Source organism: Falco biarmicus, chromosome 4, assembly GCF_023638135.1.
Source record: "Falco biarmicus isolate bFalBia1 chromosome 4, bFalBia1.pri, whole genome shotgun sequence".
NCBI lineage: Eukaryota > Metazoa > Chordata > Aves > Falconiformes > Falconidae > Falco > Falco biarmicus.
In genome coordinates this window covers 94595853-94614286 of record NC_079291.1, presented here as the reverse complement: position 1 = coordinate 94614286, position 18434 = coordinate 94595853, and the positions used below count along the sequence as shown (strand labels likewise).

Sequence of the window (18434 nt, the reverse complement as noted above, 5' to 3'; positions counted from 1 at the left end):
GCCTTCTGCCTCCAACCCTTTGTCTTTTGCTCACTAGTTTAACAAGCAACAACTTGAAAAAGTATACTCTAACATGCAATATTCCACCTCCCCCCCCCCCAAAAAAAAAAAAAAAAAAAGGTCAGACACAAAAAACTTACTTTTCTGGGTTTAACTTTGTCTTGTAAGTCGTACTGGCCTATTCCTTTGTAACTTATGCCAAGCCACCACGGGATTCCTTGTTTATCCTGAAAAATGGACACCTACATGAACCAAGAGCTACTTAAGAAATACACAATTCCAAGACTACAGCCCATTTAATTCTGTGACAAGTATGAGTAGGTACTGAACAAAGATTTTTTTTTTTTTTTTGCAAAGACATTGATGTGAAGTGGATTGCTGAAGTGAGTGTTGAAATTTTCTTCCCCTGCTTTTCCAGACAGAGGCAAGAAACTGGGTGGTGGTTGTGCAAAGTGGGCAAAAAAAGCAACAGTGCTGCTGAAACGATGGGGTGTCACTTGTTGCAGGAGCGGCTGTGAGGGGGGAAGGATATGGGACAGAAAAATTGTGGTGAGTGAGTGCATCCAGGAAATTCAGGCACAGACAGCCACAGGAGGAGAGAAGAGAGCAAAGCATCAGCTCCTCAGGTACCAGTGCCATGGCCATGACTAAGTAAGGAGACATCATCTCTGCTGAGCTCTTCTGCACAAAATGCTTTGGCCCAGGCTCTGCTCTACAATGGGAATAAATGCTGCATTGCCATCACCAAAAATATTTCTCAGCATTTCCCTGCTCCAGGTACGCACCCACTAATCACCTGCCACTTAAAAGTAGTCTTTCTTACATTGCATTTTTTTCCTAATTAGAAACATCTCTGGGGAAACTATTAACTGCTTTGGATCTAGAAGTGATAACCTGTTTAATTAAGATTATATGAATTTAGCTCCTGATAGGATTACAGAAGGTTTTACAAAGATTCCTTTCTGTCTTCTGTAGCACGTAATGCTTTGCTCCTGTCTGGAAACAATTTTTTAAGAATACTGAAGTGGGAAAAATTAAAGAGGTTGAAAAATGCAGGGTCTAATACTGATAGAAGTGTACTGAATCATCAAACTACTCCTATAGGAATGTAATCACATGTAATAAGCTAAGCAATCACATTATCCACAGGCATTTACTAACCTTTACTCCATAGTAATGAACTCCATATGTTGGCAAAGCTTCTACCACTTTCATGTACCTGTAGACAGATTTATAGCATATCAGATGTTTTTCTCTGGAGGGAATAATATCTATTAACATATTTTTTTCACACGTACATTTGGGACATGCTATTTACCATTTGGATATTTTGCAGGTCTTAATAATTGAAGGCCCACATTTTCCAAAAAAAACTTAGCATCCTGGCTTGGGAAGGATGTGATACTTCAGCCCAGCTATGGAAAATGGAAAATCTCTCATACAACAGAACATTCCATCTTTTATCAGAAGGCTGAAGAACTGAAAGTAAAAATTCTGAGCTGAACACGTGTGCCTTTTGGGAAATGCTGGTGGTAAAGACCTGTCTATAATGATTCCATTGTGGTGCTCTGGTTACAATGGATAGGCTCCAGAAGTGTTCAGGCAGTTGTACGACTGTTTCATGAGGCAATTCAGACAAGCACTGAACAGACAATTTTCTCCCTTGTTCCTATTGAAAGGAGCTCCTGAATTATTGAGACACTTACAGGCATTGAGGTACGTGAGAAAAACTACAAGTTTTCTACATCATGCAACCGTAGCAGTCCAACTTCCTGGCTCATAACACATCCCGCTGCATTTATATGTAAGTACATTCAGTAATATTAACAGTAAATTAAAAATAAAATTCCACAAGCTCTGTATGCATCTTGGAAGACCTTGTTCTTTTGAAAGCCAAATTCTGAAAATTTCAACAAACACGCATTTGGGTTTTTTATACGACCTCAGGTAATACTTGCCCTTAAAAGTTTGGTTTGAAAACTAATTGATAGCAAGCAGGGTATGGAGAAGAGTCTTTCAATAAAGTCCAAAAAAATTTTTATATTTGGGGCATATGAACGAAGATACACAACCTTAACTGCAAGCCTGTGAAATCTGAAACTTCAAATAATTTAACTTTAAAATATAACTCAATTTTAAAAAAAAGACTCTGACAGATAATAATTGTAAAGTTTGGAAGCGAATGACCAAAACAGCCTGCATTACCACTTCTCAACAAAGAACAGAAGAAAAGTAAAAATATCATCTTCACAAATTAACAAGTGTCATACTCACTGAACAATGGCTTGTCCTCTGGTCAGACCTTTAATTTGTGTATAATGCTCAATTACTCTGTCCTCACTGCAAACCAAGCACAAAACCCAATTTAGAGGCTCAGTGACTTTGTTCATGTGTGACAGCATCTGTCGAAATTCAGACGCCTGCTCAGCATGCAGAGAAGCGTCCTTCTGTACATTTCTCACTCTGGTTTACATTCTGTTTCTTACTGATTTCTTTCCCACCCTTCATTAGGCAGCATGGAGCTGCCTGCCTGATCCCTGCCATCGCATACCGCGTTCCAGACTAATTAACGAATCGTTTCGGATCAGCCTGTTCTGCTGCAGATGCTGCTGCAGAATAATGGTGCTAATTGTATAAATTCATTTTCACATTCCAAAGGACCAAAACTTCAAAGGATGGTTACTGCTCCATATGTAAGACAGAAGAAGTTAAACCAGAAACTTTTTCATTCCGGTGTATTTTTCCCCCTGAACTTTCATAGGTTAAAAAAAAAAAAAAAAAAAAAAATTGTCAGCAATGACCTTTTTGCATTTTTCCTGTTATGTACTTGAACATTTTGTTTTAGTGGAATGCTTAATAAAATAAGCGTTTAAGTGTCAGACACTTGGAAGCAAAGGAAAACCCAGCACCATTCATTCTGAAAAAAAAAAAAAAAATCATAAGCATGTCCTGGTATACTTGAAAATCCATCAGATAGGCATCAAGCCTGAAAAAAATGAAACAAATGAGGGAGTCAAACTTTCACAAAGGGAATCAATTGCAAGGAAACAATATTATTGATTCATTCCAAATCCTTTAGAGCAGATTCAAGCCACATAATTGGACCTGCCTTTCTGTCTCCAGCTTTTCTAGCTTATTTTCTCCCCGTCCTCTTCAGGAGAGCAGCTGGGTGGGCATCTGGCAGCCAGCCAAGGTCAACCCACCACAGAGGCTCTACTGTGCGACAGTTGAAGAGCAAGGTGCTCTTTGCAAACCCAGGCTTGGCTGGAGTTCAGATGTCAGCTCATTCTACTGCATGGTCCCCACATAGTCTGATCCAGGAATTTCATTTGAGCAAACTTTCAATGAGGGATTTGCATCTGATCTTGCATAATTTATAAACTTCTAGAAACTGGAAATGCTTGAACATGAGCAATTAACTCCAAGTCCTATATCATACAGGCTGAAAACTTTTAAAGGAGTTTGCAAAACTGTTTAATAGTCATCTTGTCATTACCATTCGTAGCAATGATTTACATTTTAAATTAAATAGCTCACCAGTAAGCGAGTGATGGATGCTCCTGCAGTGTCTTGGTAGGAAAGACAGGCAGCGTCTTCAAGTCTTTTCTAGTGTTTTCATCACTAAAAAAAACCCACAAAAATGGCACAGAGTCACTGCTAGTGAATCATCAATGCAATCATTCATTTCAGCAGAAGGAAAGGGCTGTATTTGCTGCCCAAGAACATCGCGTTGCCCCATATCAGGCTGTCATAGCAACGTAACTCTATAGGCCCTCTCACATGACAGTGATGTATATGGTGTCATGCAGACTCATGCTGTAACTCATTACACAGACACGTGACGCTGGGGCCACTGCGGCGGGAGCACCCTATCAATATTTATTTTGCACACACTCACTCTACCTGCTGAGTGCAGAATGAGCCCTCAAACAGCTGCAGGAGGAAAGCCTCTTCCCCAAAGCAAAGGTGGTAGTGCCAATTTTTGCTCTGCTTTTCACTAAAATCCTACCTCTAGACAATATATTTTATGAAGCAGCCTGGTATTTGTCAAATCTCAGAATTTAACACTGATCTCATTCAAAACAGAAGGTTTCAGTTCATATACTTTAAAATATTTTCACTGAAAACAGCATTCTTGGACTGCTTATTCCATAGAAAGTTCAAATAGTTTGGACTCCAGGCTTAACATGGAACAAAATAAATTGTGTTGAAGTATTTGAATGCAATTTGTCACAAAAAAACCCAGCAAAGTATTTAAATATCTCTTTACAGTCATCAGGAAAATGGTTAATATTTTCTTCTTGTGTGCTCCCTTAATTAATCAGCTGAAAGCTGCACGCCTCATTTCTGCAGGATTTCTGCGTGCCTTCCCAGCAGTGCCAACAAGCACGAACATGACTTTTCTATGTAAAGAATGCATCAGTCATGTCCATCAGCATCCACCTCGACTCCTGCACCCAGGCTTTCCTTGAAGGTGCTTTCCTGCTCCCAACCTCTGTTTTCATCAGGTTGCGCTATGAAGAGATTTCATCTGAGCTATGTTCTCCCTCTTCCCTCAAAACCAGCACACTGCGCATCAGTAGAATGGACCAGAGCACAGAAATCTGTTCCACGGGCACCGCAGCTCGACCTCTGCAGCAAACCCCTACCACATTCCCTCTCACACAGCAGATGTCACATGGAAGACGCAGTAAATTAAAGCTTTTTGTTCCTTGGCGAGCAGGGGCTAATCGCTCTGCAAGCTCCTTCCCCAGCCCTGACAATGTGCCTCAACCCTGACTAGGAGGGACCACCTCTGGGGACGAGGAAACAGTTCAATCAACAGCCTATTTATTCTTCAACGTCTTTGATGAAGTTGCCAAGAAGGGGGTCAATTAGCGCTGAGGAGCTGTTGTTGCCGAGCTTTGCTGGGCCGGCACTCTTCTGCCAGGAATATGCACTTTTCTTTGCAAGCTGGCCAGCACCCAAATGCCACAAACGGGGACAGCTGGGTGGAAAATCGGGATCTCTCCTCCCAACCCTTCAAATACAGCCAATGCTCACAAAAGCTGAGAGCATTTTATTCACCCTTTAAAAGCCCATTTTGAGTGGCTCAAAAGGCTGCTGGACATCTCAGCTTGCAGCTGAGAAGGTAGATTACCAGGGTTTTGTAGGGACACATGAAAATGCAGACAGAGCACACTATCCTGAGGCCTCCAGATACCAGAGAGAAAAAAGAAAAAAAATTAAAAAAAACCCCTCATCCCAAAACCCAAGCCCTAAGCAACCTGGCCTGATCTCACAGCTGACTCCTCTCGAGCAGGAGGTTTGGCCAGATGACCTCCTGAGGTCACTTCCAACTTCAATCAGACTCACAAGCTAACTGATTACTGAAATAAAAATTTCCTCCTATTTTTAAGCCCGACTTGTAACTGCAATGGCTGCTGCAGCAGTCAGGGCTGGCAGGGAAATACAGTGAAGCAGGAGAGACTCTGGAAGGAAGCAATAACGAAATAGCTCATTTTTACCAAGCAAAAGGGCTTTTCCTCTAAATATAGATTCTCAATCCACAATATTCAGAATCAGAGGTTTAATGGTTGGTCTCTAAACCCCTAGTTAGAAACTTCCTTGCCAATGAACAACAAACCACCCAAGCAAGGGCTGAAGCACCACAGCTGATGCTGGAGGCAGGAGCTGAGCTTTGGCAGAGGCAGCTGGGCAGGGGAGACAGGTGACTCCCAAGCTGTCACCACTACAGCTGAGGGGAAAATGTGCCAAGCTCTCCTTCGCCAGTCATTACAGGGCCAGCTACCCCGCAGGCACCAAGACTCTGCAGAAACATCACGAATCCTGGCAGGTGCACCCTACCACACGCTGAAGTGCCACCTTTTGCACAATTGGTGGCCTCCAGCAGGGCTACTCGCCTTCCCAGTTGGTTTTCGGGTCCCTTGCCTCTAGACCTGGTTAAGTAGCAATTTACTTGATCCTCAAACACCAAAGCGAGGGCACTAGTTAAGCTTGAGTAATGAGCAGCAGCTCATCAATATGGAGATGTCTACCACTGAATTTCAGCCAAGCGCCAGCCAGCATACCCACCTCCCTGACAAGGTTTGTGGGCTCTGAGCTGGGACTTATCGCGACTAAAGGGCTGCAACGACATGGGGCACGTCCCTCCGGCGCTGACCCAGAACCACAGGCTCTGTCAGCAGGCAGAGGCCACAGAGCTGTGACAACTCACAGCAGAGCTGGACCTTCTCTGTTCTTCTGCCAAACTACAAACGCATCCAACTTCTTGCAATAGCAGAGAAAACACTTCTTTTACAGGGCAAAGTTGGCCCTTGGGACCTGCCTTCCTGAAGGAACTCATCCTCATACCCTGAGGTACAGATGCACCGTCCCATCCATCTGCAGCTGGAGGCAGTCCATCAAAATGGACTTATGAGGCCTGAAAGTCTCCAAGAAGCTATATGAAGATTTTTTTCCCCCTGCGTAATTGTAAGATAAAGGATGAAACCATCCTAGAAAAATGTAAAAGACCTGGGAGAAACAGGGCAGAGCTCCTTGCACGCTGGACGCCTTCAGACAGCGCAGGCTGGCACGCAGCAACCCCGATCTGCTGACTGCGCGCCTGAGGATTAGCATTTGGGATGATTCACGGCTTCAGGGATAATAAAAGCCTCAAAAGGTCCTCCCCCTCCTTCCACAGAGTTCATTATCACTTCATCTGCACTGAGAAGCCCAAGCACGTCTCCCCTTGACCTTCAGGATCACTTTCCCAAGCCCTCCGAGACCCAGCCGTTCCCCAGAGGTGACGACTCCAGATAGCAGGAGCGACGGTTTGAATTATTACCTGTTCCTGTTTGGTTTCACAGGGGCCACAAGACGATGCAGAAATCACAGGGCAGACAGCCCCAGCTCCAGATGTCCAACCGTCTGTGCTATATCTACCAGCCCAACACACCAATGTTGTATCTGGCATGTCCACGGGATGCTCGCATCAGGGTGGGACGACTCGGCTGGCAGGATGGAGAGGCTCACTTGTATTTCATCTGACCTCTGCTACGGAGGGGGCTTCTTGACTGGTGGTTCTTGGCATGGTTTCAATACATAAACTGCCCAGAGTCAAGAGGACTAACATTTTTTTGGCAAAAGGTTTGTTTATTCCCCAGGAGGAGAATATAGGAAACTCATCTCAAGTATTTTTCCATTATGGAGAAGAACTAAAGAAAACCAGCAGACAGACCCTTTCCTTCCTATTCCACCCTCTAAAGGGAAGTTTTCTCTCCAGCAGATATCGAGCAGAACTTGAATTGACCTGGGTGATGTAAATGAAAAATGACATCAGATCCTCCTCGCGCCAAACCTCAGCTTGCATTCTTCTTGGTGCTGACCACATTTCATTTTCTGTCCCAACAGGAACGAACGCTGGGCAGGACACTATCCCCAGCAGCACGCCCTGCTCAGCAGTGCCAGCTCTCTGGAGACGGAAGGGCAGCTTGTCTCCTAAATAACCCACAGCAATATTTAACCACATACCCTACTTCTAATAGGAGTTCTCACATTCAAACTACTATCTCTAGCAGCAAACCAAGACCAATCCCACATGCTTCCTACAACCCACTGGCTTCACAGTGAAATTTTAGGCATTTTGCTAAAACTCCACCAGAAATATGGGAAGGAACCAAGCCAGACTATCGTGGCACACTCTGCCTAAAACACGTTACTGAGAATCAAAAAAGACATATATATTTATGGTTCGCGAAAGTGCACATTCACAGCTTATAATCAAGCAATTCCACACTCCCTGCCAGGCAAAGATTCACAGAACTGTGCCAACTGGGACCACTCCTCAGTGGTTGCCCAGGCTCTCCCCCCTGCGCCCACTGTCAAAACCAGCTTATGCCTGTTGCTAACGCAGGGAAGAGCTTCGATGTAATAAACTGTGGTTAATGAGATTAGCCTAAAACGTGAAGAGCAACAGACACACCCAGAGCAGCAAAAGCAATATACTGGACTACAACATAAAAGCTTATCAGCCCATATCATCTTTATAAATATTAACAACTTGATAAGGATAGGACTTCAGACAACTTTTAACTGACTAAAGTGATGGCAGGTGTGTCTGCCTCTGCTAAATCAAGGTCATAACACTTTATAAGGTAGGAATTTATCACTGGGGAAAGTGCACTCACTGCATAGTGGTTGTGCTCTACTCTCGAAGCCTCCTGACCTCACACAAATACTTACTCTTGTGTTGCTACGTGATCGTTAGAATAAGTCACTCCTGAGTCTTTCTAAATGTCACAATTTTATGTTCGGTTAATTCTTAAAATGAATTTTAAGCACACCATAGACAGAACTTAGAGTAGCCTTGTTTTTAAAAGTTATCGACCAACCTCCTAAGTTAACCTGAAAGTTATTTCATGGACACCTACAAATCAGCAAATGATTCTGAGAATTGCATGAGAGATACAAGGCAATGTGGAGCTTCACAGCTAAAGGACAATACAATATTACCCTGCATCATCAAGATGCTTCAAAATCTTTTTGTTATATTTAGAGCTAGCGAAATAAATACACAGAAACAGCACACAATTAGACTAGACACTTGAAAGCTTGACAATCTTAAGTTTTCAGAGGGCTGGTCAGGTTACTCAGATGATGTTAGTAATGGCCCTATTTCTCCAGGATAACCAGTGAATTCCTCTGCTATCTGATTACAAGCAATGCTGTAACGGTACAAGAACATCCCATGTTGCTGCCCATACCCCAGCCCGGTCCTAAAGTGACTTTCTAAAGTGACCAGGCTTAGGATAGCATCACCAAAGCCTCCAAGGTGCTCCCATTCCATATGTTCACAGACGAGAGAGGGCAACACGGACCATCACTCTGCAGCTGGACTGCTCCAGCAACAGGTGACTTCCCTGTAGGCTGTTGTTTTGTTTAAAAATAAATGGAAGGGCAGAGCGTGGCAACCTCACACTCCCATGGAGGCTGGACTGCCTTTCAGGGTACCACGAGGAACAGGTGGGAGGAGGAAGCAGCAAGGCAGTGGAGTGGGGGGAAAAATGCACAGGGTTAAAAATGCAAAAGAAAAAAAGACTGGGGGTGGAAGAGAGAGCAGGGAGGGTATGGGGAGAGCCGATGGATTTAGCAGCTTTTGAGTATGTTGGAGCAGCAGGAACTTGGCAGCAGGATTTTGAAAACAGGCTCTCTGACAAATCCTCTTTTGTGACAAATGCCAGACGTTTCCCATCATTTCCCAACCTTTCAGTTTATGGTCTGCTGGCACACTCAAGAAAGTTATTTTTCTATTGAAGGAAGACCAGGATCTGGAAAGACCACGAACAAGGGGCTCCCATTGGCATGGGACAGCCGGAGCCCAAACGTTGCCCCCCCGGCCAGCAGGGAGCTTTGCTGGGGCAGGGCTGCAAAGTCTGCCACTTGAACACCAGATAGGGGCCGCCTGCTCACAGAGGTATTTGAAGGAGCATTTTTAAGAGCCTTCCAAACCCCATACGTGAAAAGGAACACGATAAGCAGTGCAGATGGCTTTTTCAATGCCAGGTTTGTCATGCATCTACGCTGCAGCCGTGCTGTGGGTTCCCATGCTGTGCTGCACCAACAGCTTTACTTTCACAGCTCCAGAGGGACCCGCAACAAACACACAGCGTGGCTGGGGCTGGGCATCCCTCTCCCACACTCGGCACAGGCTGGACCATAGCCTTGGACCTCCAGACCTGACCTCCAGCTCCAGCCCTGCTCCTTTAGGATAATTTTTCTGCTTCCTGAGCCCTGTCCAACTCAGAAGGCAGCAGCAGTGCCTACTGTTCTCACGGGGGTCTGGTGACCCTGCTCATTGGCTTTTGGAAGATGGATCAAAAGCACCAAGGAAAAAGCAACATTTCTCAGATCAGCTGTATGCATGCACCTCTCTGCCTGGGACATGGGGACTGGACAAATGCGAACATGACCTGCTCCCAGAGCCACCCTGGCTCTGGGAAATTCATATATACACTTTGCAGTTGAGGAATGGGGTTCCAAGGAAGCAGTTCTCCTTGAACTAGAAGAAGGTTCAAGAAAGAAGCTACAGAAAACCTGTGACCTGAATCTGCCCTAAATTCTCAAGTCTTCTTTTACAGCTCTTGCTGTGAAATATGAATATTCTGAGGATAAAACCCTCTGGTCCTTGCACACCACAGCTCCCACCAGTGATGGCCCGCAGTCCCATGGATCTGGCGCAGTACATCCACGTTCCCAGAGCTGCTCAGCCGTACCAACGGCACGTGCTGGCAGTGCTGCTCTCAGACCAGACGGGAAGCAGAACAGCTCTGCTTTACCTGGGGATTTACTGCAGAGCCAAAGATGACTATTCCCAGTTGATACAACGCTTGAAGGATCCCAAACCCTTCCTCACAACAACAGACTGTTATTTCTAATGTTCAGGCTTTCTTCCTGTTCACACAAAAGTCAGCTTAGCCATATTAGCGGTGGGGTTTTCGCATGTCTGACTACAGCAGCACAGTGTAAAGCTTGTTATCACAGCCCTGCATGCTGATACAGAGATACATGGAACCACAAGAAAAATAACGTATCCAAATAATGATAAAGGCCTCACAAATCTGCAAAAGCAAAAAAGCTGAGACTGAAAAGTTGTCGTTCCATTTCCTCAAAGCACAAATTACACCCCACGTGATACATCCCAACCACCATGGGAAGGAAAAGCAAGAGATATTTATTTTTGCTTTTTTAAAGCAAGGATGTTGTTTGGAGTCAGACCAGAGCCCAAATTCCTGCTCACAGCTGATGGTGCAAGACTGGAAAAGCTCTCAGTAGACCAAAGTTTTCCTGATTTTCAACAGAAAGGAGTTGAATACCTTATAATGCAAAAGCCATGAAATTTAATTTTACAACAGGAAAAAGCAATGTGTTTTAATGCTGAACCTGTGTTTGAGGGAATGTTTAGGGACAAGGAGGACAGCATGTTTCACCTAAGGCTGCGGATGCCATGACGCTACTCCAAGGCTAACAACTACGACAGCAACATTGTCCCCTGCACAGGACGCAGCTTAGGGGATAATGAATTTTTCTGGCACCATGCTTGCCTTGTCTCCTACCTGCTTGGGATGCAGAGCACACGCAGAAGCCCTCTCTAGGGGGCTGGGTTGTACCACTACAGCACTGCCTCTCTGAGTTAAAAGTGCCTTAACAGAAAATAAAGAAAAGACTGTGGAGGGACAATTAAAGAGGACAAAACACAACCACCTCTTTGCTGCCCCTCAAGAAACTGTATGAATGTCACACATATGAAATCTGTAAGTGCATGTACCTCACCAAATCACCATCATTATGTATTGATATTAAAAGTTACACTGCCATACATAAGCAGTAAATCCCATGAGATCAGATTATTAAGTTACTGAAAACATCCTTTTTTCCCTGCTTCATCTAATTCTTTTTGCTCATTTCACCCACAGTGCTTCCACCTAATTCATCTGCTATTTGAGAAGCAATTCCTCGACAGTCCTTACAGAACTGCTGTAAAATAGGAAATGGTAAAAAATCCCATTAAAATAACATAATTGCAATGACTATGTATGCTTTGGTCTGCCCTGAACTGAATCTACAAGTCGCACCAGTAGAAAAAACCACCTCTTGCTGTTAAAAAGTCTAGCAGAAAATTAGGGTCTTAACTCCATATTTTTTTCACAATTACACCTAGTTTACACAGTGAACTTCCACTTTTTATTGAAAAGTAACACACCAAGAGAGAACATTTTCACCTCAGAACTGCTGCCTAAATGCTCAGGGATGATGTTCAGCAGCTCCTTCCCCCCCCTGCCCTTTGCCCACTGCCTTGCCTCAGCCACCCATTCCTCATGGCACCCAAAAACCAAACTGCAGTGACTTGAGAAGAAAAGCAAGATTTGCACACTGCTAGAGAAAAATTACTAGTTTCAGCCAGCTTTCTTTGAAGAGGATATAAAATTCAGTTAAGCAGAGCGCTCTTTGGGGAAGTGGGTATCTGATATCTGTCAAGTAGCGGATTTGTCATCATTGTATGAAATAAATAGCAAACATAACTTTCCTTAAACTTGCTAATTTACTACCTTGGTTCATTAGACCTTCCCAAATAAAGTGAAATAAATAATCACCCCCCTCAGCGAACAGGCCCCAAGTTAATAAATCTTCGCTCATCTTCTTTCAAATTAGTTGTTTATTGCAAAAGTGTGAGCTCAGGAAAGCGCGCAGCTGGGTTTGACAGAGACAGAGTTAATGGTTCATGGAGCAAGCACCTGGCAAAGATTTTTAAAGAAAAAGCGTGCAGAGTCAAAGCTGAAAGGCAAAACACACCATGACTCACTTGGCAAACAAGCAGCCGTGGCGCACCAGGAGCACAACCCCAGCACCAGTGCCGAGCACTGATTTACAGCAAGGCAGACACAGCCCACGGGGAGCTGTGGCTTACACTAGAGAAAGCCTCTGTAAATATCAGTGCATGGAAAAGAAAATCAAAACCTAAACCACAGTGCTACTTATAACAGGCACCAGATGGATGCCCTAAGAGCGAACCCTATGGTGAGCCAACACCTCTTTTCTATCACCCACTGTTACATGTAGAAGGAAATCCTTGGCAGCTGAGAGAGGCACCTAGACCATGCTCAGGTCTTCAGCCTCCCTGCGTCAGACCAGCACGGGCATCTCCTTGTAAGTCATCCCCAAACGCAGTGGCTCTGGAAAAGAGCTTCCAGTGAACAGCTCACAACTGGTCTCCTTCACCAACAGGGCAGCGGAAGGGGAGCAGGTCTGTGGAGCAAAAGGGGACCAGACACCCACACTGTACCCATTTCAGGGCTTTCTTTAGGTCAGCTCTAGCCTGGCCCCATCGCCTGAGCACCTCTTAGTGCTGGGACACACTAGGTGGGCTCCATCCATGCCACACGGACCCACCTTGAGCCCTCTGAGACCTCTCCAGGATGCAAACCGGAGAGAGGGGAGTAGGAACAACTGGGAGCTTTGGTCCAAATTTGTCTTTCTGCTCCGACCCCAGCCCTGGACATGGCCACACATGGAGTTCTGGTCATATGGACCTGGTGAGATTTCCAAAAACAGGCTGGACAAGCCACCGCTAGAAAATCTCAGGTGTGTCCTCCATCTGAAGCTACCTTAATCTTGGGGTAAGCAGTATAGCGAACAGGTGCTTTGTTATCAGAGAATTACTAACTTCTTTCAAGCAGCTATTTGCCAGCACTGCCCGCGTTACCATTTACACATTCTTTCCTACCAAAAGGTTTTCCAAATTGTTTGGCAAAACAGTCATCTTCCCCAGTAAATGCTACTCAAAAATCTAATAGTGAGATACACTCTTAATTAGGAGCAAGCTGTTAATACCAGTTTTCTGCACCAAGACCAGGCACTTCATTTTTTCCTCAGTAAAGTTTTTAAATTCAGGAGTCTCTGAACCAATTGCTCCATAGCTGCAGTTTGCAGAGGTATCTTTCACACAAACCTTTTCCTTTTACAAACGGCATTTATCACCCACATAATGATAAACCTGGTGCCTCGCACATGTCAGCTATCAGGAATTCATTATTTAGTCTGTGTTATGTTATACCAGTCGGGAGTTATCTTTGCAGCCCACAGGCCAGAATCAAAATTGAATGTGTCAGCTATTTAAAGAAAATGGAAGCCCTCCTCCAGCAATTTAATTAACTTTCAGGGAGCACGGCTGGGTTTCAGTCCTGGAAATGTTACGGGAGAAAATACGATCCAGGATTACCAGTCAGAAAAACTTTTAAAAAGTTACCTCCCTTACACAGTCCCTGTAGCTACTCTGACTTTAATAAACATTTTTCTAATGCTAGAAGGACAGTATTTAGGAAGTCTCAGTTATAAACTGTCTCTTTCATCAAACCACTAAGAAAAATGATACTATATACTGTTATTGTACAGCATATTCGAGGGCAGATACTTCGTCTGTAAACTAAATACAGCTAAATCATTTGTTTCCCAAGGAGGCAGGAACTCTATGTTGTATATTTACACAATGAATAATTACCAGACTGATCTATTGTTTTGCTTGCCTGCCAAGAGATTAGCTTTCTTTAAAATTTAAATAAAATTTCAAAAATTGATAGAATATGGACTTTTTTCCCAAAAAAATTGAGCCATGCCAGAAGCTGCAACTTGAATCAAATTCTCCTTCTAGAACTCTTGCATAGTTTAAAAATCACAATTTTGTAAAACCAGGCTTGCAGCTTTTTCTGTTTCATGTGCAAATACAAGCAGAGGAGCGCAATTAACTAATGCAGAGTTTCAAAACTGCTTTTAATGACTAATACTTTGCTTGAGGATCTTATTACAGGAGCTAGAGAAGAACTGATGGGAATTCATTTAAACAGAGAAGCAGCCAGCTAGAAGCCATACACGAGTTGTGAAAAACAAACATGAGCAAAGCGTTACATCCCTCCTCTCGAGCAAAACTGCCTTCCTGTGCAAGCACTGGGCACGAGAGCCACAGACTTGGAGCATCCCAGGCTTGCCAGGAACACCAGAGCTGCAAGACTCTCGGGAGGAACTGCTCTGCCCATGGCAGCCCCAACACTGTCCCATGCAAGGGGCAAAGGAATGCTGCCCCGAGTGCCCCTGCAACGTGTTCTTCATCACATACAGGGGGTAATTACTTTGCCTGGGATTGCCAGTTCAGTAAACAGGAAAAGAAACCGGGTGTGCGGTGAGCTATACCAACCGTGATCCACCACCACCTTCATTAATCATTCCTCCTGCAGTCCACAGTCATTTCAGACTGCCTTTGGGAAACCAGAGCTGTCCAGACCAGGCACATGTGCAATGGACATGCTGTGGGTACAATTCTGAAGCACGTACTTCAGTTTTATCAAGATGTCTTAAAAGCCAGGGTCCTCTCAAAGCAGGACTTGGGTGGTTTACCTTGCATAAAGCCTCTCTCCAAACGATAAGGTGCATACTCTTCTCTGAACAGCCCAGCTCAGGACCCCAGGGTCCTACTGTAAACCACCTGCAAGAGCCAAACCCCAAAGACCCTGATATTTTCATGCTGCCGGTGTGAAGTCCCTCCAGAGTGACCTTTGTGGTGCGGAAATCAAAAGTTTTTACTTTCTCCGAGTGCCCATGCATGAGGTTTGCTCACTGAAAATAAACAGATTTCAAAAGAATGTGCTCACCCACTCAGCACGGCACAGGGGAGGGTGTTTCTCAGGAGATTGCTGCTCTCTGCCATCAAGACTTTATCTGAGAATTTGAGCAGCGGATTGGGAAAGGGGTTACTGCAGAGCCGCAGGAGTTTGAAGCGTTTGGACCCTGATACCGACCTGCCTGTTCCCAGTTAAAGCCAGTGGGCATGCCACACTGTGACCCCACTACTGGACGTGTCCCCATGGAAAAGCTCCCTGGGGGATGTATGAAAAATCAGCCAAGCAGAGATCACCAGCGTTGTCCGGACTGGCCCATTTTTTCACTTCCAGAAAGCTAATCTCTAGGACTTCAGGCAATTCCTGTATTTACCTGCATTCACTCCACACTAATCCGATATAAAACAAAAAAGGAACTTGTGTGCTCTCACGTAAGCAGAAATGGTGCAAGAGTCACATTCCGAAAAGTGATTCAAGGCGGAATGGCCAGACAACAGCAAACAACGCATGCACCAACCCCGGCCACAGCAAACGGAGGCGACCACGCGCACAAGTGGCACTGCTGCAAGAACCTGTGCCTTGTATCACAGCAAGCGTGGCAGGGGAGGCCAGTCCTGCAGTATCTTTGTTAAGATATGCTGGTAATTAAGCTAGTGCTTTATCAGCAGTAGCCCAAAGGACCACTTGTGACACATAAAATGAAATTCCTTCACTCCTGGTGTGCTCGCTAGCCCTGGGACAGCTGGCTGTGCTCATTTGCTACGGAGGCATAACATATGTTTTGTTTAACAGAGGAAACAATTGCTGAGGCTATTTTCATGCAACTGTTAGGGGAAGAGCTATGCTTGAAAATCACACTTGTGGGCAGAGTATTCTTCCCTCCAGTTTTCTTTAAATACTTCTGAAGGTAACCATGGGCAATCCACTCCTTGCAATATGTCCGCAGAGGCACGGAAAATAACCACAGACCCAGATCTTGGGCATGTGAAGCAATGCTTACAAACCTATTTATGGCAAATGATAAGGAGTCAGTGCTAAGTTTAAGCCACGTAAGGGAGGTTTTCACCACAAAGAGAGTTTTTAACCTTAACCCCTTTTCTTGAGAATTGACAGCATGTGCCACCAGCTGCTACAGCTTAACAAGTTCGTTCTTGTAAAGTGAACAGCAGTTGTCTGGTGATCTGTGCCTAAACTGAGTTAAGCTTGGGGCATCATAGGGTGTCCCTGTGAGATCAGGCAAGATGAGCAGTTTTTCTGGAGAAAAATACAGCATGCTGCAGCTATAAGCAATATACTGTGGGTCACAAAGCAGGTCTACACGTGAACACAAACAGAAATTGTCTCTGCAGCCAGCCCACCCGGTTGATCTCAGTCACAAGGACATCTTTTCCTCCCTGCAGGCATGACAGCATGCCAACAAAAAGAAGGAGGTTGTGATGGACTTCACAGAGCATGTCCATCAGCGGAGAAGGACTGGCACCTAGAGAAGAAAGGGTCTCAGGCAGGAGGACTGGCACTCACTTGACAACTGCACACTGAAGGAAAAGAGAGTCACGTCACTTTGGCAGTCAGATGTGACTTGCTCCCCGTGTTTGGGCAGATAGCTCTTCACCGAGCCGTTTCAAAGCACGGTTCTTGAAAGCCATTGTAGCTAAAGCACAAAACACACCTCTCTTCCCATATGGAAACTCAGCAAGTAGTCAAATATTAACCTGACCAGAGCCAACCCTCTGATTTTTTATTTGCTTAGTGAGCTGTTCCTAATAGAAGGTCTTTTCCCCTGGCTCTAACAGGTCGGGGTGCGACCCCACCCCCTCCCCGCAGCCAGTTAGCATAACCAGTGCGTGGTAGAAAGCCATCTCCAAGGGCAAGCCCAAGCTGATGATACAGCTTTGGACAGCTAAAGCTCAGCAACCGGGTCGCACACCAGCTACAACACAACTGTGGGGTCAGGCACGAGCAGGGAGAGGCTCCGAGGGGCAGCTGCCGAAGCAAGCAGCTCATTGACCTCCGGCACCGGCAGCTGACGGGCTCCACGTCCCTGCACGTGCTGCGGCGCTACGGGCAGGGCTGCCCACACGGGCACAAGCCACAGTGCAAAGCACAGCCTTTCTGGGGTAGGAAAGAGGGGGAACTTCCTCGCCATTCCGCTTTGGCACCCGTGTTCGGGGAGGGGAGCAAAGCAGGACAGCCTGAAAAAGCGTTTTGACTCAGAGCCTGCTCACAAAAGGGATTACTCACCCTGCAGACTCAGATGTTATCCAGCCCAGCAGCGCATTTCACTTTCTTCAGCCACTGCTGGCCGCTGGACTTTACCCCCATTTTTGATTGTTTGCAATACAATGCCAACACAGAAAAACACATCCATCAAGCACACCAGTATTAGAAAGGAAAAATGTTATTACCTGGAATAGTCCCCTTTAGCTTCCTACAATTGAAAAACAGTGACAGAATTAAAACATGATCTCTTCAAAAGTCCTTGCTTTTCCCAGCATTGTTCACTTCCCCACTCCCACAGCTCTGCAGCCGCATCCTGACCCCAGTTCCACTCGGCGCAGAGCACGGAGGCTGCCTGCAAGCAGGCACAGAACTTGGCCCTTTACACTTCCAGCTACAGATAATCCAACTACACCGTAAGTAAAACAGCAACCAAAACAGGGATGAATTTCATATTGCAAATCCGATATCACTTTTACTGTACAAGCAGCAAAATACAGCGCTCTCTCCAGCTGGCCGCGGCCAGGGACAGGCTGGCTTTGCAGGGGGGTCGGTAGCTGAGCAAACGCCACTCGCTCGAGATGAAAACAGTTGGGGCAGCTTGAGCCGCTGCAGCTTTGCTGTAGTGTCAGTGTTGGTGACATTTTGTCACCAACAGCGCAACAAGGAAAAATCCCGGTGTTTTAAAGGTCAAATTTTATTTCTTAAAAAGCAGTAAATAACCCCCTTGTTTTAACGTTAATATCAAAATCTGTATTTTTGTTTAAAAAAATTAAAATAAGAGTTTAACTCTTGAGTACAACAAAACTTGATAAAGGAAAAACTGACATCGCATATTTCAACATAACAGACATATCAAAAACGTATGCTCTAAGACTCACAGGCATAACAGTAAATTTAGCTACAATATTGTACTTGTTTCTTCCCAGATCTCCCGAAAGTATTTAAATTAGAACAGGTGACAAGTGGATGGAAGCCTACCCAAATAAATGCCTTCCCTTGATGAGTTCTTCCTCTTTCCCTCCCTTTTTCAATTTCAAGCTTTGCACGTAAGTTTTTCCCCCTCTC

The 18434-nt window shown here is 45.0% G+C and overlaps 1 protein-coding gene across 5 annotated transcripts in view; it reads right to left on the bottom strand.

The window, feature by feature from the left end:
• FRMD4B (FERM domain containing 4B) overlaps nt 1–18434 on the bottom strand; it is a 138471-nt gene that overhangs the window by 26821 nt on the left and 93216 nt on the right. For all 5 annotated transcript variants that reach the window (XM_056336309.1, XM_056336306.1, XM_056336308.1 and 2 more), the window contains 5 exons: nt 17555–17577; nt 3538–3621; nt 2275–2340; nt 1162–1219; nt 141–227 (listed from right to left, as the gene is read on the bottom strand). In XM_056336309.1, the coding sequence (XP_056192284.1) occupies nt 141–227; nt 1162–1219; nt 2275–2340; nt 3538–3621; nt 17555–17577 (318 nt within the window). The remainder of the gene's footprint in view (nt 1–140; nt 228–1161; nt 1220–2274; nt 2341–3537; nt 3622–17554; nt 17578–18434) is intronic.